Source organism: Chinchilla lanigera, unplaced genomic scaffold (genome assembly GCF_000276665.1).
Source record: "Chinchilla lanigera isolate Chin_1 unplaced genomic scaffold, ChiLan1.0 scaffold00072, whole genome shotgun sequence".
NCBI lineage: Eukaryota > Metazoa > Chordata > Mammalia > Rodentia > Chinchillidae > Chinchilla > Chinchilla lanigera.
Window position 1 is genome coordinate 1,278,551 of NW_004955473.1, and position 27,928 is coordinate 1,306,478.

General features: G+C 39.7%; 1 protein-coding gene across 1 annotated transcript in view; it reads left to right on the forward strand.

Moving 5' to 3' along the window:
- The window catches only part of Gpc3 (glypican 3), a 462,080-nt gene that overhangs the window by 308,924 nt on the left and 125,228 nt on the right, over nt 1-27,928 (forward strand). The window contains exon 5 of the mRNA XM_013523049.1: nt 2,304-2,429. Within this exon, the coding sequence (XP_013378503.1) occupies nt 2,304-2,429 (126 nt within the window). The remainder of the gene's footprint in view (nt 1-2,303; nt 2,430-27,928) is intronic.

A 27,928-nucleotide genomic window follows, 5' to 3' on the forward strand; every position in this document is an offset into this window, starting at 1 on the left:
TTGTTAATTTCCTACCACTTTGTTTGTAACTCTGTATTGTTTGTATTGTTCTTTTGGTATTTTGTAAATGGTTGTCGTTTGTTAATGTTTTCCTTCTTTTATTTTGAAAAAAAAACACAAAAAAAACAGAAGTTGAGATGTAGGGAGGAATTTGAGGTGCTTTCGTTTTCAACTTCTAGGGAAATCAATTTATAATGCCTTACATTGGGTTCACTCTCACACCCACTCTCGCCCTGTGCTATATTAGCGAAAGAGTGGGTGTGAAGGTAAGAGGAGGCCTAACAGAAACTCTTTCATTAAAAGGAAGGCCGCCGTCCAGTAGACTAATGGCCACGTTCGATTTCCTCAGGGAGTGGGGAGAATTACTCAGCCTGGGCCTTTAGTCCTTCAGGTTCCACTCTTGGGAACTATATTATTACCTTGTAATACAGAGCATCTCTGCTATTAGCCATTAACCGAACCCATCTTTTTCCTCTGTGAGAAACTATAATGTTGACTTTTATTCTCAGACCTCGGTATTGAGCCTCTTCCCTTGGGAGATTAACGGTGCTGAGACACCAGGAGTAGGCTGTGAGGGTAGGACGGTCATGGCAGGAGGTAACTGTTGGAGCACCAGGGAGTTATATATGTCCCAATAACCTGTCTTAGGTTGTTCTGTCCATCACCCTGGCTTCCCTGTGAAATGAACTTTTGTAAACATTCACTGAGAGCTAGAGCTAGTGTTCCCTCTTGTTCTCTCTCATGGATGGCCTTTCTTGAGTCATTATTCGAAAGGAATAGTTTTGTGGTTAAAAAAATAGAAAATGGCATTAAGTGCAAGAAGGTCATTTCCACTAGTCTTCTTTTTTTGTCAGATCTGGGAACAACCCCCAGAAAGTATTCTTGGACTCAGGGCTTGCAAAATGTTAACGTGAGGGTCAAACCTCTGGCTCTTCCAAAGGCCTGTACATCAGGTCAGTCCATTGTTAGCCTGCAGACAGTTTTTTCAATATTTTATTTTATTTTAATAGTACACATGTGCAGTTCATGCAGTTTACAATCACCTTGGGGAATGGTTACGTGTACATATTACAGCATTATTTTGAAACCCCTTTCCCTTTCCCTCCCCTCCTGCTTCCTCCTATGGTTCGCCTGTCACTGTTGTCATAGTTGTTGCTATTATTTGTCTTAGCTCATGTTATGGCATATAATGTTTACACTGATTGGCCTTGTTAGAATCCTGTACATGTCAAATAGGGAAATGGTCCAAGGGAACAAGGGTGAGGGGTGAGGCGGAAGAAAAGAGGAAATGAGAGGAATAAAGATGCAGACAGTTTTTAAAGATTTATGCCACTGCCAGAAAATTCTCTAACCAGAATCTCCAAAAGCTGTGTGTGTACTTAAGGTAGTCTTGGATGTGAAGAATGCTTTAATTTTCTATCAGGAACATTGCCTTAGAAAGGAAAGTATATTTTATTTTATTTCCATCACATAGATATCTAAGCATTTGCTCAAAACATATTCACTTCCCTCCAGTCTATGGTATCTCACTTTGTGTATACATGTGCAGCTATGTGTACATGTATATAATAGGCATGAAATTTTGCAAGTATTTATGTGTGTGTTTATACACATTTTCATATATAGTACGTAGTCTCTCCCACTTATCATAAACAGCACAAACATGAAAACAAACATATCATAAAATGATTGGACCCTTTTCCATTCTCATTGCCTCACAGGAACCACAATGTACAGACAAAGAACAAAGAAACCTTCGTCCTCTAGCAAATGTGGTTTCTCTGACTGTATTATCAGAAAAATTTCATAGAGCTTATGCTGTTCTGAGCACCCTGTGTTTCGGATCTGCAACCATTAGCCAGTGCCTGTATGGAAAGGGGCCATCTCTAGGGTAATAGCATTGTAAATTACAATCAATGCACTCAATTACACTGAGAAACCAAAAGATATGTAGCGCTCCAGTGTGCCTTGTAATCAGCTCCTTGGAGAATGTAGGTAACATCATTTTGAACAAAAAATGGAAGCTGCTGAACATGTTAGAAAATGGATGTTGGAATTAAATCATCCTTCTGATAGAAACAGCACCTTATATGGCAGGCAACCTTTTCTTCCCCTAATATCATTTTATTGATTTTTTTTAAGAAAAACTAATTTGTAGCCTCGTAGCCAAGAATGTCTTTAAAAATCATTTATTGCTCTAATCAGCCTGGCAGAGCCTTTCTGTCATGCTGATAAGGAAATTAAACTTTTCTCATACTGGGTTTACATGCCTCTTATGCGCAGATGTTTTGCTTTTCTTTCAGGGAACTAATTCAGAAGTTGAAATCCTTCATCAGCTTCTATAGTGCTTTGCCTGGCTACATCTGCAGCCATAGCCCGGTGGCTGAAAACGACACCCTGTGCTGGAATGGACAAGAACTTGTTGAGAGGTAACCATTTAAAGTTAAATAGAGCAGTATTTGAGGAATAATCATCATATATTCAACTGAAGGTTAATTATCAGCCCCAATTAATTTCACAAGAGAAATTCTACACAAAACATATGTGAAACCCTGGTGTGGTGGTCCACACTTGTAATCCCCGCCACCTAGGAGGCAGAGGTAAGGCAAGAAGATTGCAAGTTCAAACACAGCCAACTTAGTGAATTAGCTAGATCTTGGCTCAAAATTTAAAAATTTTAAAAAGGGCTAGGGATGTAGCTCAGTGTGAAGGCCCTGGGCTTAGTGCTTACTACCTTAAAAAAACTGAGCATGTATGATATGTCAGAAGCTATGCATAACTTATACCTCTCATAGAATTTAGAAACTTTGAAAATATAAAAAGTGTGTACTCAGGGACATGTTACAAATTGTAAAGCATAAAACATCTCTTTGTGTTTGCATTCCTCTCCTCATTTGTCGGCCTTTAATTTCATTTGAAGAAATTATATTCATACTAATAGCTATCATTTATTTAGAGTTAACTATGCATTAAGAAGCACCATGGTAAGTGCTTTGTATGCATTAATTTTTATCTTTACAAAAATTCTATGAAATGTACGCTGTTATTTTTTCCCATTTTAAAGAAGAATATGGAGTTAAAAAGAAAGAGGAGAGAAAGTAATACCATTTCACTGATTAATTTTACTGAAATATTTGATCCTTTGAGGATTTGTTAGTACAATCTGTGCTAACTATGATCATGTGTGAGGAATTTGCTATCCCTGACTAGGAAATTATATTCATTTATTTTGCAAATATTTACTGAGCCTTAAGTGCCAGGCATGTTCAACTGAACAAAACAAACAAAATTCCTCATTCTCGTAAGGTTTTCATTTTTGTGCACTAATGGTATTCATTGCATGTGTGAGGAATAACTTGCGATTAAAAAATTGCATCAGGAGGATCGAATGCTTAGGAAACCACATGGAGTTGATGAACATGCTTGAAAAACCGTTTGTACAAGTAATGTTATGATGTGAAGGAGGATATAAAAAAGACCTGAAATCAAGATCCAAGTCTTTCACTACTTAGTTTCTTAACCTAATGCAAGTAACTTGATTTCTCTAGGCCTTGGTTTCTCCATTTAAAAAATGAGATGGTTGGATTAGGTCCCTTCACCTCTGATAGTCTGTGTGTTTTCTCCTTATTTATTCATCCACTGACACCTTCAGTGTTTGTTTGTTTTTTTGTTTTGTTTTGTTTTGTTTTGTTTTGTTTTTTCTTTTTGAGACAGGGTCTCGCTATGCAATTCAGGCTGGCCTTGAGCTCACTTTGTAGCCCAGGCTGGTCTCGAACTCACAATGATCCTCCTGCCTCAGCCTCTTGAGTGCTGGGATTACAGGCATGAGCCACCACGCCCAGCTTGTTTTGAGATATTATGTGTTAAGCATAGAGCCAGGTACTAGGAAGTATGGTGAAAAAGGCAAGTTACTTGCTTTGAAGAGCCTACATTCTAGTGGGCCCCAGTTCCAGGACATGAGATGCTGAATAAAATTTCTTCACGATGCAATGTCATGAACATCGGAAGGCCCTGGAGTCGGATATACTGGGGTTTGCATCTCGCTTCTGCTACTTAACTGTGTGTGGCTTTGCCTGAAGCATTTAAACTTGGAAGTCTCAAGGTCCTCCTCCGTAAAGGAAGGGCTTCTAGTAGGGCTGTTGTACCTGTTAAGTGAGGCCATAAATGTGAAGCGCCTAGGAAACTGGCATGTATTGTGCTTCTCTTTTTTTTTCCCCCTTCCATTCCCAACACAAGAAGAAATTCATGCTGAAAATGGGAGGCTTCTCGTCTAAGCTACTTTTGTGACATGGGGCATTTAAAATGAGGTTGCATATCACCCTGGTTGAGACACTGAACTTGCATGGTGACATACTTCCCTGTAGCAAATGTGAACCAGATTGGAGGTATTAATGGTCTCATGCACCCTACTCCATTTGGGAGAAATGCTGTGTGTTCATCATCCCAGAAGCTCATGAAGTACTAAGTAGAATCATAGAAACATACTTAACTTTTATGCAATATTTTTAATGGAGAAAAGCAGTTGGTCTTTGATTTATTCCAATTTATTTGAAAATAGGTATAAACAAAGAATATATTATCTTAAAAAGGAAATACAGGTCAAATATGTGGTTCTTGTATAAACGTGACAATAATCTACCCCAGTGACTTTTCCATTCTTGAGTTAATAGGGTGAAAATGAACAATTCAAGTACTTGTTTTGTTTTAAGTAGCTTGTCTTCTAACTATGGTCCCTTATTAAAAAAGAAATCTTAATTTACAATATATAAATTTACTAATGTTTTCATTCATTCATTCATTTACTCATGTAATGAATACTTAAGCACCTATTATATATCAAGCACCAATACTGGTTTCATTGTTATAGAGTAATTGTTTCAAGACAATGCAACCATGTTGGATATGTCTTTTATTTTTTAAGGGGAAAAATATCAGCTGATCTAGTTGTACTGAACGCGAGTATCTTTCTGGCCCTATGTGCCTTTTTTTAAAATTTATTTTATTTTATTTTTATTTTTATTTTTATTTATTTATTTTTTTTTTGGTACAGGGAATTGAACTCAGGACCTTGCACTTGCCAGGCAGGGGCTTATGCTGCTGAGCTATATCCCCAGTCCCTTTTGTGTCTTGAATTAGTGGATATTGTTATTGAATTTTGTTCTTGTTAACTACTTCATGGCCAGTATACTTTTGTGAAAGATGTTGTTCTGCAACCAAGACAGTTCTTTTCTATCAACTGGCATTGTCCAAAGCCTGCTGAATTTGAATGAGTCCAAAAGTTAACCAAATGTACTTCTGTACCATTCAAAAAAAAACTGAAAAAAACCTTTTTGTGTTGTATTGAAAATGGAACCAGGGCTTCCTTTATGCTAAGCATCTGGTCTACCACTCAGCCATACAACCCCCAGCCCTTGTTAACTGAATTTTTTGTTTAATTTGCTAACTTTAAATATAGTAAGGTGCTGAACAAAATAATAAGATAAACATTGTAGTATAGAGGTTATTTGTTATTCCAAACTCTAATTTTTACTTCTGAAATATATTTCTTTCCAAGCAACTTCTGTTGTTAACACGTACTATCAAGGAAAGAAAGGAAGCAGAGAAGGGAAGTGGGGAACAAGGAAGGGACTAAGGGAAGGAGGAAGGAAGGGGAAAAATCAAACACATTGGCACAGAATAAGGGTAATATCATGTAGGAAGCAACTCCTTGGTTAGTAACCTCGGGTTATAATTAACCTGTACTTGTATCACTGACCTAATGCAATGATGAGACCAGGGAATAGTGTCAAACTAGATTGTTTTGAAAAAAAATTCCTCAGGAATATACACTTAATAATATGAAGTTCTTTAGCCCAAGGACATGTGTGCCCTCTATTTATATCATTTATGAAGATTAGCTCTGCACTCATGCCTCATCTATAGTTAAAACCTCTTCCCAGACCTTTTCATTGAATTTCCCATTTAATTTAGCCGTAAGTAACAGCGTCAAATGGGTTGTAACTTTTGTTATCTTTGTACATTGTGCTTGTATTGCTTTGAAAACACTTTACTTTTAGGCAAGAAAAATAATGAAAGTGAAGGAGCCTGACACAAGTTGAGTCTTGTCATCGGAGATACTTGATCAAAAAGGGATATATAAATGCTGAAGAAAGCCCTGAGTTTTATCCATGATAACTGGGTTATCAGAGCTGTTTATGCCCTCCTTCTATGGTTGTATACATCACTGAACTTTTTAAAAGAGTTAAGCCATCCATTTTCTCTCTGAATAAGGCCATGTTTCACACACTTTCAGTTTTTATCCCTTGCAAAGGTAATCAATAGAAAGTCACAGGGAGTACCACTAACACCTATTATTTGTCCTCCTCAACTCCCTGCCCCTGAACCTGGCCCATGTGAGGTATTTTCTTTCATGTGAGCCACCCATGTACCCTCCATTTCCCAAAGGTGGCAAACCTTCCAGCTTTTCCCTTTGTGAAACTGCAGAGAATTTCAATCAGGGAGTTCCTGTGACCAAGAGAAAAATAGAGGACACCACAGAAATAAGTTAACACTGGGCTTACTGATAGGTAAATGTAGGCTCTGGAGTTGCATTGGTCTCTATAATTAAGTGTGATTATTTAGGTAAATACGTCCTCAAGCACCTTTTTAAAAACATTAGACCAGATATTGGATAACTTGCTGAAATTTTTATTCTTCTGGATGGTCTGTACTTTGTAAGCCCAATTTTGTTGTGTAATCAAGTTTGTCTTTAAATTTGTGTTCACAGGGCTAGGGATATATCCCAGCAGTACAATGCACAGGGCTCTGATTCTATTCCCAGAATTTCCTAAGTAAACAAATTAATGTAGCAGAGAAATGATTTAGGCCTATGCATGGTCAGAAAAGCCTAGTTTAAGAGGAAAAAATGCTATTTTGTCTTTGTATTCAAAATCAAATAATGCAGGATCATTCAACACCGACAGAGCTGTTACTATATACTAGGGCCTGTGGGTATCCAGTGATAAGAATGCAGCTTCTGCCCTGTTGAGGAGTTCAGAACCCAATGAGAAGGGGAGGAACGAAATTCAAGCACTCTTTCCCCAGCAGTCTAGGAAGAGTTCACCTTAGAGGGACTTGAGAGGCTCTATCATTTGCATTGAACATTGTGTGTGTGTGTGTTTGTGTGTGTTATCGAGGTAAAGGTCACATAACGTAAAATCAACCATTTTAAGTTCTATAATTCAGCAGCATTTAGTACATTCACAGTATTCTACAACCACCATCTCTACCTAGTTCCAAGTCATTTTCATCACTCCAAAAGGAAACGTTCTGTACATTGGTGATTGCATCCATTGCCTTCTGTGTCCAGACCTTGCAACCAACAATTTGCTTTTTGTCTCTATGAATTTATCTTCTAGATGTTTCATATACAGTGGTACCTTGGTTTACAAACTTAATTTGTTTTATGATTTTGGGGAAGATGGCTGCATTTGTGTTTCTGTGAGGAAGATGGCCATGGTCATGTTTGTCACCAATGTGGAGTTTGTGAACAGATGTCAAATTTTGCTGAATGCTTTTGTTTGCGAACTGAATTATTTGCAAACAGAAGCGTTTGAGAACCAAGGTGTTACTGTGCATGGAACCATTCGCTTAGCTTGGTGCTTTTGAGGATTATCCAGGTCATAGTATGTATCAATACTTTCTGTTTTTTTTTTTTTTTTTTTGGTTTTTCTCCGGTACCAGGAACTGAACTCACAACGTTGCGCTTGCCAGGCAGGCGCTTTGCCACTGAGCTAAATCCCCAGCCCCCAATACTTTCTTATTCCTTTTATAGCCAAATATTTTCTTTTCTATATAACACATTAATTCATTCATTAGTTTTTCATCTATTTATATCCACCTTGAGCAGTCATTTCTCTATCAGACCTCTCTCAGTACTGCTAGATTCAGTTTGGCTCACCCTTAACTTTGAAGCCTGATTGGCCAAACCTTCAGGCCTGCTGTCCCCATTATCCTTGGCTACAACCTGAGTACTAACATCTCCATCCACATGGCCTCATTTCTCTATTTCTTCACAGTCATTCTAAGCCAGGTATTTTCTTCTCAACCCTGTGTGTATCTGGCCTCTCCTACTGTTAGCATACCTCCCAGTGGCTTGGAGGAGCACCAACCGTATGGCATGATGCTTTGGTTCCCCTTGTAATCCTGCCATAGCTGCTTGTGCTGCTCATCTGTTATGTTGCTGGGCTGGGTGGGCCTGGCTCCACATGTCAGCTGCAGGATATTGCCCTTATCTTCTGGCTAACAGCTCTGCATAGATACTTGTGTCTGTTATGAATCTATATTCATCTTGTTTTTTCTCATGATGACTCTGGGGCACTCATATGGTGCACTAAGCAGTACAGAATACTTCCTGAGACCTGCAAGGATCTCATTTTGCTAAGATGCTGCTTCTCCATCACAATCTTACCTTTTGGACCTGGGAAATTCTATACACAGTCATTTTTTCCATGGGCCAGCTAAGTTTCCTAATGTTTAGAATGCCTCGCCAAGATTTTTCTGCATAATTAGAAAGGTAGATGTGAAGATATGTAAAGAAATTGTTTTAGTTCTCAGAATATTTTGTTCTTTTCTCAGAACCTTATAGATGTTTGAGAAACATGGAGTAAGTAGACTACTTTTTCTCTTTTCTGCTGGGCTGGAGGGATAGACTATGGCATATCAGCAAGACCTGAACAAGAAAAGCTTTAACGCCTGCTTCCAGATGTGTGCAAAATCAGGGTGAATGAAATGGGTTTTTTTTACCCCGTGATCTAGGAAAAACTATGGAGAATACTTGATTCTAATTTTATAATGCAGTTATTTTAGGGTATTATGTTCTGAGGAATTTGGGGAGGGAACAGATTTCTAGCACTAGCAAGTTTTTCACAGGTTTACATAACAAGAGGGAAAGACCTCTGGGTCTTCTATCTGCTGGTAAAGAAATTAAATAAAGACCTACATGCCAGTGTGTGTGTGTGTGTGTGTGTGTGTGTGTGTGTGTATACATATTACATGCAAGTCTCGCTCTAGTCGCATCAGAAGAGGCCAATGGGATGCAGCAGTTGCTATACATAGCTCCTATGCTCTACTGTTAATTTAGGCTGTTTATTATTGGTTGTTTAGGATTATCTTTAGATTTACAGTGTAGCTTTTCTCCAAAGGGTTCAAGGCAGAGTACATACAACTTTAAATAATGGGATCATCAATGAAAGCAGTAATGAGGGCAGAAGAGGGTGTAGCTCAGTGGTAGAGCACTTGCCTAGCATGTGTGAGGCTTTGGGTTCACCCCCCCAGCACTGCAGAAAAAAAAAGCAGCAATGGCAGAGCAAATCTATAAGATAAAGTGCATAATCAAGAGCAAGAAGCTACAGGGAAAATAAATGATGGATAATGGAAATAATATGCAGTGCTGTTGAGTCAGGCTGTCGGGACATCTGAGTCAGAGGTTGCTTAGTCACAAGTTAGATTAAAATCAAGCTGACACTGAGGCTCAGTAGCTCTTCTGTCGGGATGGTTTGGTAGTTAAAATCAGAGTTTAGTCTTCCTTGCTCTCTTTTCATGACTCGTTCATCCTCAGCCCCCTAATCTGCAAAAAATTCTACTTATGAAAATTTGGTAAGAGGAAGAGGGGGACAAATAAGGCTTCATTATTTGTTTCATCACTGTCTGCCTACACAGTTCTTGGTCCCTTTCTTGAATGAAGAAAACATTGCACTTAATTCTTTCTAATTTCAAGAATTATCATGTCAGTCTAAGCATATGCCCTAGGATGAAAGTATTGTGGTAGTATGGCAGTGTACATATTCTCCCTTACCTTAAATAAGTCATGAGAAGGCTTTGAAGGAAAAATGGATTTTGTAGAAAAATGACTTATTTTGGTATAGCATGAAATACTGATGGCAGCTAAGGACTCTAAAAAATCCTGATAAGGCAAGACAGATATATTTGGGTATTACCCCCAAGTATTAATCTGCTTAAGAGCTCAGATTGGTATATTTTTCATCACAGATTTATCTTAAAAGTGGCCCTTAGTGACAGCTATCTATCAGAACCTACTCCATGGCAATACAGTGACATTTATCCCTTAAGATTATGGTGTCACATACAGTAGCTTTAGTGAGTGAGAAAAAACACAGCTTATCCTGCTGACTGATAACTTAATAGCATGTGTCACATTCAGGATGGGCTGTACTTGGTCGATTGTCATGGCCTTAGTAGCAGGAGCAGTTGTTCTCATAGCTCGGCACTGTTATGTCTCTAGGTCACCTGTTCAAGGCTGGATAGCTTATTACTTTAAACAGATTGTATACTATTAGTACACAATGGTAGCCCTTCATGGGCTCAGTTAGATAATTTTGTGATACAGAGAGCATTTGGAGGCCTCCAATGTAGTTCTTAGCATATCTGGACCTCAACAAATAAGCACTTTCTCCTGATACTCTATTTGGAAGATGGTTATGATGATTGGAAAAGGTGTGTCTTCTCTTACCATCACTGCTCCATGCACCAGATTTCTTCTGTTTTGGCCTAGAAAGCTTAAGTGATGGGACCATGAGGAAAATCCCTGCTTTTAAGAAATTATTAAATTAACATATGAAAGCTTCTGTCCCTCCTAAGTGTTATTGTCTTCTTCAAAGCAAAGAAGGTGCTTTGGCAGATCATTGATTGACTTTATTAATGCTACCAGTCCTCCAAATACATTTTCTGTACCTTCTTGTGGAAAAGACTGCGCACAATTACTTCTCAGTGAGGTGGTCATCAGTGGTTCAGACTGAAAATCATAGTGAGAAGACCCAGAGAGAGTAAGAAACATGAGCCAGGTGATTGGTGTACTTTGGGTGGGCCGCAGTCCTTAGAAAGATCCAGATGGAGATTTTAATCTAAGTTCAGACACTAATTGTGTGCTTTGGGCAGGTTATTTAACATCAAATTCTGCAAGGAAGGGTAATGATGCCTACTGTTGTCATGAACCATTCTGGCAGCGTATCTGTCATAAATGACAGCTGTTGCTGATGTTATCATCGCTATTATAGCATGGTCGAGCAAGCAAGGGAAATGTCCAGAGCAAGGATGAAGAGATATAAGCAATTCTTCCTGTAAATGTAATCTGAATTTGTTGGAAATATCTGCAAGTCTTTGCGAACTAAACTTTTGAGTGGGATGATTAATCAAGCAGACTTATTCCATTTGGGAACCACTTAGAATAAGAGGGTGAAATAATGAAGCTGTTTACTTTTTATGATACTCAGAGCTTTAAATGGGATTTTCAAAGAGAAGCTCCCAGAATGTTTCGGGTGATATCAGCATCATTGATGGGTACAACATAAGCCCATTGTGTTGGGCAGTACACATTCTGCTAAATACATACAAATTAAAGATCTATCCCCTTAGTGAGCATAGAATTTAAGTGGGTGGACAGTGATGGAAACAAGGCTGCTGTGTGTCGTGAGTCACCTGACCTTTTACTAATGAGGCAGATGGTGGCCTTCCTTTAGTTATGTCAGTGTCACTTTGTCAGAATGCCTCTGACTGCCACAAGCAGTAACATTTCCTGACACATTTTTCTAATTACTCTGATTCACGAAGGTTGTCACTCACTAAGCACCACAGAAAATGGATTCTTAGGACTTGGAGAGTGAATGACAAGCAGAACTATTTCAGGGAAGCCTCTTTCTTAGGAGCTTCCTGCCGGTGGTGCTGCTCTCAGACCCCACCCGCCTATTGTGATTGCTGTGGCTGTGGTGGTGGTTTTTCTCCTCTTCAGAAAGTGGCTGGCAACTGCCACTTCTTTGCAGCTGCCGGGTCCAGTTCTTGCCCCAGGGTTTTGGTGACTGCTTTGAAACAAAATATTCTCTACTGGTTTTTGCCTTTTTCTCTTATATTTAAGCAAGTATAAAATATTTTTTAGGTTTCTCTGATAACTGTTATTGATGAAAACATAGGCAAGGAATTAAGGGTGAACAAAAAGCACACAAAGACATGTTTCACAGTTACATGGTAATCATAAGATGGTGCAGTGTTTAAGTCTCAAGACTTGGGTTGGAATTCCTGCTCCACTGCAAATAATCTCTTTCTCTTTGAGCCCCGGTTTGCCCAACTGTAAAATGGAATTAGTAACTTCTTGCTTAACGGATGGTTAAGCAGATTCAGGCAGACTGTGAAGTACAAGGTGTAGCATCTGGAACATAGTAGGCCCTCAGACAGTGGTAGCTAGTATTGCCATGCATTAAAGAAGCCTAGTGGGGCTGGTGGTTTGGCTCCGTGATAAAAGCACTTGCCTAGTGGGCAAGAGGCACTGGGTTCCATCCCCAGCACCACACCACACACCAAAAAAAGCTTCTAAAAACAGCCTTTGCAGGTCTTACTTGGAAGATAGATAGAGGTAGGTCTGATTTTAGCTCCTTTTGATGACCCGTTAATTAGCTCTTCAGGAACAGCCTTATCCACCTCCTCTCACTTTTATCACCTTTCTCTCCCACAAAAACATCGAAATTTCCCTCTTTGGGCCTGGTCAGGATAAACTGTGAGCATAAGGACCCACTGGAGATTAAGGAAGAGTTTTTTGCAACTAAGAACATTTCCCTTCAGTGTCTCATTTCATAGCAAAACCACTTTAAACCATTCCTCCTAGAACTTCTTTATAGCGACTAAGCTGGGTAATCTTCCTAAATTACATTAGAAACCAGGGTGAGTCTAGTTACAGGTCACATCTAGGTGCTGAAGACTGACGTCCTCTCTGCAACCCTTGGGTTAACCTTCATGGAAAAGGCAAGAGATCATTCAGATCAGTCATGATTCTCCAATTTTTCAAGCCAGTGAATTTTATTTTTTATGTAAGTGTGCCTTTGATCCTTGGGTTTGTCTCTTTCCTAATATAGTTTCATTTCCATGTGAAGGAAATTGCATTTTAATTTGTAGCTCAAGTGTCAGAGGAGCTTCCTACCTTTTTCCCCATTATATTTTAGTGATATCTGCAATCAGATGGATCTTAAAAACCACCCAGATGAACTCTTCTTGTGTTGAGCCCTTCATTTTCCCATTTCATCATCTTTCTTCTTGCAGTTTAGGTTGGAGGGCTATGTAGGAGATTATACTTTGCAAGAACACCAGCTGGAAAGCTAATGTTAGAATACTATAAGGGAGGACTAAGATGAGGAGCTTCCTAGAAAGGTTTAGGCAAAAAAGCTGTTGGGCTGACTTATCCTTACTGATCTGTAATGTCACCTCTTCGGAGGACCCTGAATCCTCCTAGCTCATGCTCTAATCTTCTAGCACCTAGCCTTCTCCTTAGCATATCTCCAGTTACTTTTTTTTTTCCAGTTATTCTTTTTTGAAATCCTTTGCATGCCTGTCTGTAACCTTCCACCAGCTCCTTGAAGACAAGTAGTATATCTTGTACTTGTATATTTCATTATTAGGTTGTAGATTAGACTCTTCATGGATGTTTCCTGAACTTGGTGGGTAAACCAACACACAGATTTGTGCATAACTGACCTGAATACTAGACCTACCATACCCAAGGTAACACTGTATGCCTTGGGTAGGATACTTAAACTCTCAGCGTATTCTTTTCTCCTTGAGAAAAATGGTGAAAGTAATGCTTCCTACCTCAAAATGTTGTTATAAGCCTTCAATAAGAAAATGCATGTGAGGTAGGTGCTGCAACACAAACTGTAATCCCAATACTTTGGGAGGCTGAAGCAGGAGGATTGCACATTCAAGTCCTGCCTGAGCAACTTATCAAGACCCTGTCTCAAAATTTAAAGTGAGGGGACTGGGGATAAAGCTGTGTGATTCCTGGGTTCAATCCCCCTGTACATCTCCAAAATTATAAAAATAAATGTTCTATTTCTTTGTTTGTTTCTCATTTACTACTCTCTTTAAAATAAAATTTAAAAATGCCATTTCCTAGAAATGAAAACAGATTCTAAAAAACCAGAAAATTATAAAGTTAGATTTTAATGGAGAAAAGTACCTCATATATGGGAGAAGTTCTACTCTGAATAAATGGAACTGTACACTGGATAATAAACACAACATTACTCTATTCTCTTTATAAGCACACTCTTCAGCAGCATCGTGAGCAGCTTTCTCTCTCTGCACATCACTCCAGAAGTACTACTTTTTAATTTTTTGTCTTTAAGCAAACCCACCTATCCCCACAAATTCTATTTTTTTTTTTTTTTTTGGTTTTTTCCGGTACCGGGAACCGAACTCACGACCTTGCGCTTGCCAGGCAGGCGCTTTTGCCGCTGAGCTAAATCCCCAGCCCCCACAAATTCTATTTTTAAACAAGTCAGCCTGTGGTGTTGTATAAACCATTTGGCTCTAGATAAGGAAATACTTTGAGAGATTGGTAACATCAGTTTAAGTTAATGAAAAGCCTGAGTGACAGACCATTTTAAAATAAATGCACTTGTATTACTTTCAAACACATGTAAGAACAGGGCTGGGAATTGAACTCGGGAAAAGACAGCATGTATCAGGGAATCAAAGCAAACAAATTAAAATCATTGCCAATGAGGCTGCTACCGTATGACTGTCCTGCTTGAAGACCACCATCCTCAGATTGGCGAACGCTCCCCTGGTGAAACCTATTTATTTAAGAAATTCTTTTATTTTTTTACCTCATAGACATGAAGAAATTCCCATTAAAAATCCCTCCGCATGGCTTCTTGATAACCCAGCTTTTCCAAACCCTAGTGGGTAGCATCTCGCAGCAGTGTTCTGCACTCTGGCTTAGCAAATAATAATCTCAAGCAGCAAACACCCTTTCGCCTCCACAGTGATGCATCTGTTCCGGTTGGCCTGGGAGTTTCCAGTTTTCACAGATAAAGTGCCAAGACCCAGGAAACTTCTCAGTCCAGGCAAACCAGGGCCAGTTGGTCACCTTTTGGAGCCTATGATTCCAGCAGCTACTAAATATGAGGGGAAAGATTTACTTGTAGGGCTTTTACATTGGCGGGGTGGAGAAGAGCTGGAGAAACCATAGACTACACATTCTGTTGGTTTATCTGCCTGCACTTTGTCATTGTGCTTATCTTTTCTTGCCGGAAACATCCTGAGCACTGTTCTCTTCCATTTGCGCCCCCCCTCCTAATGATGCAGTAGCACTACAGGAAGCAGGGCTAAGCTAGTAAAGGTGGTTGATGGTAATAACAGCTAACATCTTAGTACATCCCAGGCACTGTGCTAGGCCCTTTGTAGGTATTAACTAAGTTAATTGTCACAACAGCCTTCAAGGTGAATGTTATTAGGACCCACACTGTTCAGATTTTATTGATGAGATTAACTATATTACCAGAGGCACAGCACTAATAAGTAAGGCAGATAGGATTTAAACTTAGCCAGTCCGAGCCCTTCCCTAGTACACTACCCTGCCTACTAGATACCTGGCTTCTCCCTTTCCGGGTTCAAAACTCTTCTGCCCTTTCCTATTCTGGATGAAAGTATGGCCTAAGCTTGTCTTAATTTCTAGTCCAGCAGACCCAGAATAGGGGTTCTGGCCTGCTTTTCTCAGATCTATGTTGCTAAATCCTGTCCTTTCTTTGATTCCTCCCAGTTCCAGATGCATATGAGTAGTAGTGCCTTTCCCTCATCTCTCAATGTGCTTCTCCGCTCTGCAGTCCTCCCAGGAGTGTCAGCGGCCTCCCCTGGAAGACGCAGCTCTTTCCCTAAGAGTCACTCCAGAGCCTTGCTAGAGGATGCCCTTCACTTGCCTCTAAGGCTGGCCTTCCCTCCAGCCTCTGTTGCACATGTGGGTTATAATGAAGCCATGCATGGGGAACTTTGGAGCCCTAGGCTAAGAATAAAATCTGGACGCTAGTAATAAAATGAACTTGGTTTGTGATCTTGCTCGAGCCACTATCCTTTAGCTTTTTCTTTGATTTATAAAATGAAGGGATTTGACAAAATGTCCTCTAAAGCTCTTCCCATCTCTGTTAGTCTATGATATCCTATGTTGAGATTTTTTTGGGGGGTAAGGGAGTCTAAAAGGGGAGGGCTGCCATAAAAGAACCTTAATGACTTTGAATTTCCAGCTCTGTCCCTGATGGCTTTCTAAATAAACCAAAGTGAAAGTGATTCTAAAGGAGCCCCAGGGTATAATCACTCTCATTAAGACAGCAGTGAGCTCTTCATTTCACTCTTCCAGGTATTGTTGGGGCTACAGGGAGGCAGATAGGTTGGCTGTTTGAGATACTGTCAGAGTCATTCTTGGTTTCTGATATCAGAGACTAGAGGGGTGAGATTCACATAATTAAATCTTAAAGAAAATGTCTCCCCTATAGCATCACATAGTTCCACTGGGCTCCTGAGGAAAAAAAAAAGGAATTCAATGTCTGTTGCTTCAAATAGCATTTGACACAACTGCCCAGAATGAAAATTAGAAGCCCTCTAACCACAGAGATATGTCAGTGATGGGAGAGATACATCTAGAGAAGCGCTAAGGGCTGAAGGGTAGGTAAGAACCAAGGAATACAAAGTGGCTGAGAAAACCAGAGGGAGGAAAACGAATTTTACTCTTTCCAAGACCCTCCAGGTGAGAGAGCTTGGGTAATTTTGACCTAGTTGTCCTTGTGTGCATTTCTGTGAGCTTTTATTAAGTATTTATGTAGCTGTTTATATTTTACCAAGTGCTTTACAATCACTTTTATTTGGCTTAGTAAAGTTTTCCTGGAATCCCATCTACTTTATGAGGAAGAGGGTCATTTCTTGCTTGCTTAGCACCTCCGCACGTACAGCCTCACACAATAGGCCCCGTGTTCCTGCAGCAGAGCAGGTGCAAAGAGTGCAGAACCCGAGGGCACCTGCAGCCACTGGGGCCGTTGGGGTGGGGAGTAATTGATGCTTCGGGTCACCTCTCCCTTGCTTTGTTATTCTTCAGCTTTATTTTACTGCTATGAGAGAGTGACAGTGCCAGGCTTGGGCCTGCAGGAGGTAGAACTATTCTGAGATTGGTACAGTGGCAGTAGTAGGCTCTTCCCCTCTCCCCACGCCCACCACTGCCACCAGACAAGGACTTGCTGATGGTGTTTCATTCTGCTGCTTCAGGGCTCAGATTGTAACCTTAGTTCTGGGACTCTGGAACTGATTTGAAGAGAGAACAGAAGTGGCCTTTCCGTGAAGCAGACAAGATCAATCAGGGCTCTTGGGCATAGCTAACTCTGTGTCACCTTATTCTAGCCAATCCTATTTCCTCCCATCAACCCCAGCAGCTCCCTATCACAGCTCTCTGGATGCTGTGATGTAGAAAGGTGTCTGCCAAAGGGTCACGAAGTATAGGTTGAACATCCCTAATCTGAAAATCCCCAATTCTTCAAAATATTTTGACATGGCAGCACAAGTGGAAATTCCACATCGACCTTATGCGATGGGTCACAGTCAAAATGCAGGCACACGAAAAATACTGTGTAAAATTACCTTTGCCATACCTTTAGGCTACGTGCATAAGATATCTAGGAAGCATAAATGAATTTCATATTTAGACATGTGTCCCATCCCCAGGATATCTCATTATGTACACGCAGATATTCCAAAACTGGGGGGACAAACCTGAAATCTCAATCACATCTGGTCCCAGGCATTTTGGATAAGGGATATTCAGCATGTAGTAGAGCTGCCTGCCCTCAATCATAGGTTTGTACTGTACCTTCTACACAGTTATCAGTTGAGTGTTTCATTTTCTGAAGAACAGATTTGCCAATGTCAAAATTACATCTGGCCCATGACTTCCAAACTAGAACTAATGGTCCATAACAATGAAAAATTCAGGCTCTCCAGCAACCAGGGTTCTATGGCTGAGCACAGGGCTGTGTAGATGCTTACTAGGTAAGTAGTGAATAGACAGCCTTTGCTCTTTCCTGGCTCTATGCCTAACAGAAGACAGCAGATTCTTTCTCTAACCTAACATAAGCTGGGTACCTAGGAGCTTCACCACTAGATTTGAAATCCTTGACCTGTAGTAAACGTAACAGGTATGCCAGAAAATGTGTTTTCACAACAGTAAATCTCATTAATTCAGAAACTGAAATGAGCAAAACTTATACTACTAGAAACAGGTTTATAATTCAAATCGATATTGCTAACGTGTGTCTATCTTTCATAGGCTCCATGTGGGAACTAGGTGATTGGGACTGGGGCTAGGAGTGGGACTTGAGCTGCAGGAACTTATCTGACTGGCTGGCTGGCCCAAGTAGGACGTGTCTCACCACTTGAATGGTGACATTTGGTGAGCCACAGGGAATAAACCCTGACATTCTCCAGGTAGCCATTGGCTTGTAAAGGGGGGTGATCTGGTGAGTGGGATACAATGGCAGGGTTGGTTCCCTGTCAGGGTGCAGACTAAAGGGCCAGTGTAAGCTAGGGCCTCAATCAATGGTTGTAAACTTAAGGAACACTGATAAGGAGTAGGCAAGAGTATGTTAGAGTCTCCAGCACCTAAGCTGATCTTTGGGAAAATCTTCTATCTCAGGTCAGTTCAGTAGAAGTCTTTTTGAGTGCCAACTGTGTGCCAGGCAGTGGGAAAGGCGGTAGACCAGAGACTAGTACAGATTAGGAAAACAGGACAGAGCTGAGGTCATACAGCCAAGGGAAGCGTGCAACATCTTGAGGCAAGAGGAAGTCATGCCTGAACACCTGGACCCCACTCCAAAACATGAAATAATGGCTTTGGGAGAACAATACTAATTCCAGAGCCTGGGGCTTGACAGTCATCTAAGCCAACACCTTCCTGCCTTTGTCACAATTAGCTTGGGTTCTGAGTAGGCCTAAACATCCAGGTGGAAGGCTCTGAGGCCTCCACGCACCTGTGGCTAAGATAAGAGGAGCTTAAAGCAGAAAATGCTTAGCTTCCTTGTAAAGTCTTTCAGCTGTACCCTTTACTCAGGACCTTGGGCAGTATATTAACCGAAGTTCAGTGGGACAGCCAAAGCAACAGTGAGGAGCTTTTACTTTGTGCTACTGAATGTACTGGAAATGCATCACGAGAGAAAAATCTACATGTCATACTTTTCCCTGCCTCCACCTTGCCTCTCTCCCAAACTGGTCTTGAGTCAGGGAAGTGTGACTTTAAGGATGCTATTCTTCATGTCAAAGATCATCGAACTCATGAATAGATGTTTGTTGTGGACCCTGCAGCCAGCAAAGCACCACTCTGAAAGAACACGTGGGTATTTTCAAGAGCCATCTAATTCGTTACTTGTGACAGTTATGCAAAGTGGAAGGAGAACATTTGCTAACATTGGGCAGACGAATGTACACCGGAGGAAGGGGAGGGAGTGGAATGTGCCTTCTGACACATACGAAGTCAGTCAGCTGGGAAACTTGGGGGAACTGCCCTAGGCCGCAGGTGAATGACTTCACTTCAATGGGCAAAAATTAATTTTGAACCACTTGAAGTGCTGTCTGCCAAGCTCCCCCTCAAATGCCTGTTGCCTAGAAGCTTCATGAGGTCACCTCTGCTGAAGATTCCCCGTCAGCTAGACCTCAGTGCTTAGTGCCAGCCACTCGCACGTCAGTTTGTAAGTGCAATGCCAGTTCACTTGCAATACACCTTCCCTTGCCTATTTCCCCTGGTGCCAGCCATTCGCACCTCTGCCTCCATTCATATTTTACCTGGAGCCATGTGGAAGACAACTGGGATCCCAGCTTCTTAAGTTCTTTCAGTATAGGGACAAGAGAGAATTTGAAGCTTCTAACTATTGATTGGGAGGTTCATTTATGCTCTCCCAAGAAGTTTTCTTTTCTTTCTTTCTTATATGTTTGCAGTAGATAATGATTACATTCGTTGTGGGGAGTTGGTACGTGGGTGTAGCACATCCTAATTCTTTTATCCGCTTCGCTGTCCCTCCCCACTCTCCCTCTCCCTTCATCTCTTCTCCCCTTCTCTTTTTTTGCAAAAGATCTACCTCCCTTTTCATACTACCTATCTTTTATGTTGCTCTTTAATTTTTTTCTGTTTTGGGTTTTTCTTATAAGAGAAGCCATGTAATACACACACACACACACACACACACACACACATGCACACAGACATTATACCTTTTTATTCCCTTTATTTTGCTCTTTATCTATACTTCTGTTTTCTCATATGAGAGAAACCATACAGTGTTTGTGTCAGACACTGTGTATCTGACTTAGATCACTTAACATTATGGTATCAAGGTGCATCCATTTTCCTACAAATGACTCAAGTTTATCCTTCTTTATGGCAGAGGAGTACTCCATTGTGTGTAAATATCACATTTTTTGTCAATGCACCTGTTAGTGGACATGCAGGCTGCTTCCAAGATTTAGCTCCTATGAGTTGTGCTGCTGTAAAAATGGCTATGTATGTATCATTGTAATGTAATGGTTTTTACTCTTTGGGAAGATAGCTAGAGGCATAGCTGAGTCGAATGGAATTTCTATTTTTAGTTTTTTGAGGAATCACCATAATGATTTCCGTAGTGGTTTTTCTAGTTCTTGCTCCCACCAGAAAAGCAGAAAGGCTTCTTCCCCCACCCCAGCTTCAGCAGCATCTGTTGTTATTTGATTTCTTGGTAGCCATTCTTGCTGGAGTAAGATGGAATCCCAGTGTGGTTTTAATTTTCATTTCTCTAATGGCCATTTCCAAGGAACACTTTTTTTCATGTACTTCTGGGCCATTTGTATTTCTTTTCCCAAGTCTTTATTCACTTCAGTTGCCCATTTTTGATTGGGGCTTTTAAGGTCTTTTCAAATAACGTCCATTGAATAACTACGCATGTAAAGCAGTGTGTTTGGTGATTTATCATCATCATCATCATCATCATTATAGCTTCACATAGAAAATTTTCTGTGTGCTGGGTGCTGCGATCTTCAAGGGGTGACTAGCGCTCTGACCTCATGAATGGATGAATGGATGGCTTGGACACTGACTGTTCTACAAGGTAATGTGGCTAAGTCTCTCATCATGTCTTGCCATGCCCTGCCCTGCCTCAGGCAGGGCTCTCCAGCGTGGCCCCTCTGCCTCACACCCAAATCGTGAGCCAAATTATACCTCCTCTCTTTGTAACTTGGCCAATTAGTGTTGCTTATGTTTAGCTCAACTTACTAATATTCGTTACGCCAAGTGACCCTCCAAACAGTGCAAGCAGCACCCTCCTATTGTGCAGATGGGGAAGCAGAGCACAGCAAGGCTGAGTTACGTCTTAGAAGGCGCACAGTAGGTGATGGAAACAGTTTCCAAATCTGTATCTCTGACTCCAAGCCCCGTGCTGTTTTAACTACATTACTCAGCCTTTTGAAAATGTATTACGTACTTGTGGCCTCAGAAAGCTGTGTGTACAGAACTGAATTTAACTTCTTAAAATATCATCATGAATTTCTATTTTGCATATAAATTACTTTCATACAATGCTCTCACATGTTGTTGAGGTATGTGACCAATTCCCAGCTCCCCTGTTCTTGGCTATTCTGTAGAGTGTGAGGGGACTTAGTGCCTCATTTGTGTCACACTAATAGTGATGACAGTAATAACTTGAATGGCTATTGTTTATTGGCCTCCCTGGTCCCCAATTTTCCCATCTCTAAGAGGAGGACATTGGACTAAATTACTTCAAAAGTCTGTTCTAACTCTCTTGGGGGAGAGCAGCACTGGGAGTTGAACCCAGTCCTTTAATACTGAACTATTCCTCCAGCTCTTTTTTAATTTTTATTTTGCAACAAAATCTAAGTTGCCCAGGCTAAGCTTAAATTTGTGATACTCCTGCCTCAGCCTCCCAGAGTACTGGGACTATAGGTGCTCACCATCATGCCCAGCATAACTGATATTTTTGTGAGTTAAAATCTAATTTAAAAGCTAAGTTAAAAACAAATATGGATTATTTCCTTTGGGTTTAACTTCAGTGGGACAAGGAAATATCTAGTCACAGTTCTCAGGACTAGAAGGACTTGGTGAATGACTTTGGAACAATTGAATGATGAATCCCTGTCACACTCCTTGTTGTATTCCTTCTCGCATCGCTGAGCTTTGAGTTGTGAGTTTTTATTTCTCTGGTTTTTAAGAGTTAAACATATTGTCTCATCAACTTGCCAACGCATCAGTTTATCTTGCCGTTCTCCCCAAAATCACAGGTACTGTTCTTGATTCTGTTTCCCTCCTTCCCTCTGGGCTTCTCTGCAGAATTTGTTTCTTCAGCCTAATGTACAGGTGATGCTGTCTCATGCATTTTCCCTGCTGCCTTCCCCTCTCAGTTGGAGACTGCTACTCACAGCCTGAGACTTTCCTGGCAATGGAGGATGATATTAACTTCTTGCTCTTTCCTCAACAGCTGGAAAATATTCTTTGCTGCTATGAGTTTAAGTGACTTCTTGATTATATTCCAAGACAAATCTTTTAGTTCTTCTTCGCAGTGGGGTTTAAAGCTAAGCTAAAAATGGACTCCAGTGCAGTTCTTCCCTTCTATCGCTAATGTCCACTAAATGAGATACAAATGGGTTTGTGTCCCCCGGTTTCTTTCCTAGTTTCTGCTTTTGGTCTACCACAAATCTATTTGTTATTCCTGAAAGGCCACGCTGACAATTACGAGAAACATGTTTCATTGAATATGAGCATAAATAAATAAGCAAACTGTTGCTGCTCTTATTAAGCGTATATTTTTTTTATTTTTTTATTTTAGAAATAAAAGGAGGAAAATACTAACAGATCGACAACGTTTTACAAAATAGCAAAGGATCAGTACAGACATTACAGAGTTACAAACAGAGTGGTAGGGAATTAACAATGCTTATTGTATTACATATTGATATCTTCAATGTAGTTTCTCATGAAAACACATATAGACATACAAAGCTAATCAACCAATGCCTCACTGACAGTTTCTTTCAGCAAGGAAATACAGGACAGTAGAACACCTGTGTTAACTATCCTGCATATACATATATACAAACTTTCTCCTTTCCCTTCTCTTTTCCCACATTCCAGTTATCCTTTACCTATGAGTGCTTTCCTATCAATTCCCAATGTCTATCATATCTCCTAGTTTAAATTAACTCTTTCAGGCTTTACACTAGAGAAACAATGCGGTGCTTGCAAGCGTATATTTTTTAAAATCTCAGCTATTTTAATCTTTGCTTTATTTTCTGTGCATTTATGTAAATTAAGACTGCAACTCTGATAGAAAAAGTAACATTTTTAGAGCCTCTTAATAAGATGGTTTTTGCAGTGCATGTGCTAGTTTGTTTTTAAAGCTATTTATGCTCTTTAAAGTTTCCCATGATCTCACTGTGGCGGGATTATTTTCCAAGGAAACTTGACAAGTCACAGTTGGGTTAAAGAGTACTTGCAATGCTGCAGTCTCGCCATAAGATGGCACTCTGAGAATGTGAGATCTGCAACTGCTTTTGCGTAGTCACCAATGACTGGACAGCAATTTCAACTTTTGTGAAATCAAATATTTTTGACCAGGGAGTTAATCCTTCTGAAACTCGCTCTCCAACAAGTGCCACCATTCTAATGTTTAGGGGAAGAAGGAAAGTGAATTTTCTAGCAATTACCATGTCCTAATCAATACTAGCAATGTTAAAAATCTGCAAGGTGCAATTGAAGAACCTTTAAAGAAAGAGATTTCTTTTTGAAAAAATTTTCATTTATAGAGTGCTAACAGGCAACAGTTATATAATTTTACACAGAAAATTTCAAATAAAAACCACACATAATATTGTAGCATGACAATCATTTTGATATTTTTGTGACATACTTAGATTTCCATTTTGGCACACTATAGCTCTTTTAATGAAGCATCTCTATCTAATACATAAGAAGCTTTTAGCTAACTCATTAACCTTTAATGGGATGTCACTGAACAAATTTCTGACACTATCTAGAGGGCTTAATGTCCAGGCATCTCTTAGTGGCATATATATAGCATAAGCATCACATAAGTTTTTGTTATTTTTACTGACTGGTGAACCTCATGTTGGTTTGACATGACCCTCTTGTCAAAATTAATTGGAACAGAAAAGAAAGGTAAATGTCTGAATCTGAAAGAAAAGGTCTATCACCATAAACAATCCAGTATTACATTTTAGAAGACAATACACCTGGAAGGCATGAATACATTTACTATAGATTCATTGAGATTAACAATGAATGATCATACCCATGTGAAAACCTTTTTTTCTTAATTTAGTTATGTACTAAGATCACTTTTTGTGAGAAAACCTTATAATATTTTTTGAAAACTTAATCTTTTGCTGATGACCAATTTATGGGAGGTGTCTCCCATAAGGATACAGAGATTACTGGGGCTTCCCATTATGGACAGGGACTGGATAATTATCCAGGCAGCTGCTCCCTTATTTTATCAATTGGAGTCCAGTCCCATAGTCTCTCTACATCCCAAGGGATTTTTGCTTAATTATCTTAATAAATTTTGATGAGTTATGAAAGCACAATCACAACAATTAACACGTTATTTTTGAACAATGAGAGACTCAAATCATAATACATAAACAACACAATACATTACATTTACACAACCAATTTTAGCATCATTTTGACCAGCTGACAACCTGGGTGGAAGCATATCAGACAAATGCTTCAAAAAGGCAAAAATAAAGAAAAGAAAGGAATAAAAATGGTTGACTCTAATAAAAACAGCTGATAAATAGATTGGACAAACAAACAAGGATTTCTTTTAAATATGGAACTTGTGGCACTAACAGTTAGGAAAGTCCTTCTCTGGCTCTCAGTTTCTCCATCTATACAGAGTGAGTTGGACCAGCTGATGCCTGAGGGTGCTTATATCTCAAATGGCCTACATTTGAATGTCTTGATTTTCTTCCACTCCACCCATGCTGCCTTAGACAGCAAGGAAATACAAACAAAAGATTGCCCAGTTTACACTTCTTTGACTCTATTCCTCTGCTACAAGTGCTCTTTGCTTCAAATGCCCCAAAACAAGCATGCCCAGATGTCCTGTTTTAATTAGGTTCCTTTTCTCTGTATGGCTTTTGCATGGGTCCCCCTCCATCTCACCTCCCCAATCCCTAACCAATCTGCCTGAAAGGGCAAGCATGTCTCTCTTTTCTCTGTACAAATAGGGTTTTCTTAGTATTGCGGCAGTCATTTTATGCTCAGTAGATCCTAATGAGATGGGTGAAGAAGACACCATGTCTCATGCTTAAAGGTGACACTTCTAGCATCACATATAACATGTTCGGTTAAGAAAGCAGATTCTGGAGGCAGGCATGTCTGTTACTCTTGTTTTTCCTCTTCCACTGGCCAGTGTTCATTGCCAGAAGTATGTCAAAGCTTTAGGAAAGAGGCAGTATACTGAGAGGAGGACAATTAATTAAATTACACATGAGTATTTCTAAGCAGATAACTCCTCATTTAAATTCCCCATGGCTAAGTGTCCCCGTCCTGACACCCTCTGGGCAGTCTGTGAATGAGAAGAATCCTGGCCATGATAGCTTATCCTCGTTCAAGTGCCTGTCTAGATCTGTGTGCATGAGTCGTACAGAGGGAGCCCATGGAAACAAAATGCTGAATGAATTAACTAAAAACTACAGAGGCACCCCTAACCTGTTCCCTCTGGGCTTAAAGCACAGAGCATCCCTGCTACACAAAATCCCCTGGGGACACATCACATATGTCACTTTGCTGTAGTTCAGGTGACAAAAGCAAGGAGACATTATGCACAATATTCTCCTGCATTTGTTTTCTTACCATCCTTAGGGAGTTGAAATCTTCAGATCGCCCTTGGTGTTTGTCTGCTGTCAAGGTGGTAGGGATGGTAGAGGTGAATGATTTATTTCTTTAACTTCAGCACCTTATCTCCCAAGAACACAAATATTTCACTGAATAATGATACTGCCAGATCTCAGTTTGACAGAAGAAGCTCCATGCACAAGGCCCTCATCAAGAGCTTTAAAAGGAGCAAACCCAGGTTCTGCTGAGTAGCTCCAGAGAGCTGATGCTGCAGGCACTCTTGGGAGCCTTGTAGACTGTCACAGGTCACTCCTGTGTTGGTTCCTGCAGTGGAGCAATGGACAAAGAAGTATCAAATGTTTAATCAGAACTAATTATCTCTAAGGAGGCAATGTCTGTATAGTGGTTAAGGATATAGGCAGCTAGAATTGAATTCTCAAGTTTCAAATTCCAGATCTGCTGCAGGTTAGCTGTTTGACCTTTGGTAAGTGGCTTAACTGTACTGTGCCTTAGTTTCCTCATCTGCCAAAAGGTGTTCATGGTAGTTGCATTGTCTCACTAAGTTACCCAGGCTGGGCTTGAACATTCAATTCTCTTTCCTCAGCCTTCTGAGTAGTTGAGATTGCAGGTGTGTGCTACAGTGCCCTGCTCCATACTGTGCATTTTTATTCACATTTTCACTAACAAAACTTACCTCATTTAAGAATAGAAAACATGGGCAGTGTTTAACCTAACAAAATGTAATCAGTGGCCATATGAGTTAGCTACACATGTTTATTTTTTTTCTATCTTTATGTCTTTTGCTTTTAGAAAAATTAACTGCCTGGAGAATATAACATGAGGCATGGAGACAGTTAACAATACTGTATCATACACTGGAGATTCAATAAGAGGGTGGATCTTAAATGTTCTTACCACAAGAAAAGAGAACAAAATGACTAAGTGAATTAATAAATATGTTAATTAGGTGGTTTGTGATAATCACTGCACAATGTATACACATATCAAAACATCACATTGCACATCATAAATGTATTCAATTTTTGTTAATTATATGGTACCTCAACAATACTGGAAAAATTTTTAAATCAACTGCTATATATAATTTTACTTATTAAAAGTCAAGTAAGTAAGCTAAGCCTGGTGGCACATGTGTGTAATCCCAATGCTTAGGAGGTTGAAGCAGGAGGATCATAATTTAAGGCGAGCCTGGACTACATAGAGAGACCCAGCTTTTAAAAAAGAAATTCAAATAATTATAAAGGTTAATAATGTTTATGGTAGGACGCTGGGGAAATAGAGTAGTGGTAATGCAATTACATAGCATGTACAAGGCTCTAGATTTGATCCCTAGCACTACAAAACAAAGAAGTTTATGATAAAATTATAAAAGACATAGAAGGTTATAAAAGAGAAAGAGAAGACTTGCCCAAACATTTTTCTATTCTCAGTTACTAGAAGTAACTATTACCATTTTTTGTGTATTCATCTAAATTTTTTCTACACATGTTTGAAGATTTATGGGATGTGTGAGAATATAGTAATCACCCCTATCCGTGGGGAATATGTTCTAAGACTCTTAGCATGTGCCTCTAAGCATTGATAGTATTGAATCATGTGTAAACAGGTGACATTTGAATCTAAAGATTCAGCCAACCTTGGATGGAAAATATTAGGAAAGGTCTAGGAAATGTGGCTTAGTGGTAACAGCTTATACTTAGCATGTGTGAGGCCAAGGGTGTGTTCCCCAGTACCACAAAACACGCACACACACACACACAGACACACACAGAGGTGGAATATATTAGGAAGAAAATTACATGTGTTGAACATGTATAGACTTTTTCTTGTCAGTATTCCCTAAACAATGCAGTATAACAACTATTTACATATGTGTAAGTTATATGCACATACTGTCGTTTTTTGTTTTAAAGAAAAAAATAAGAAAATAACAACAAAGACAAAAGCAAAACAACATAAAATCAATAAAAATGATATAGGATTTCAAAATAAGATGATAGGAATTAACAATGGTTGTTATATTACATATTGTTATCTTCAATGAAATTGCTCGGATCACCAGATGTAAGACTGCAAGATTGACCAAATAATTAGAGAGAATAACAAGTAATAAAAAAATTAGAAATGATACAGAACTTCACTAAACAAGATGGTAGGAATTCAACAATGGTTGTTGGGGCTGGGGATTTAGCTCAGCAGCACAGTGCCTGC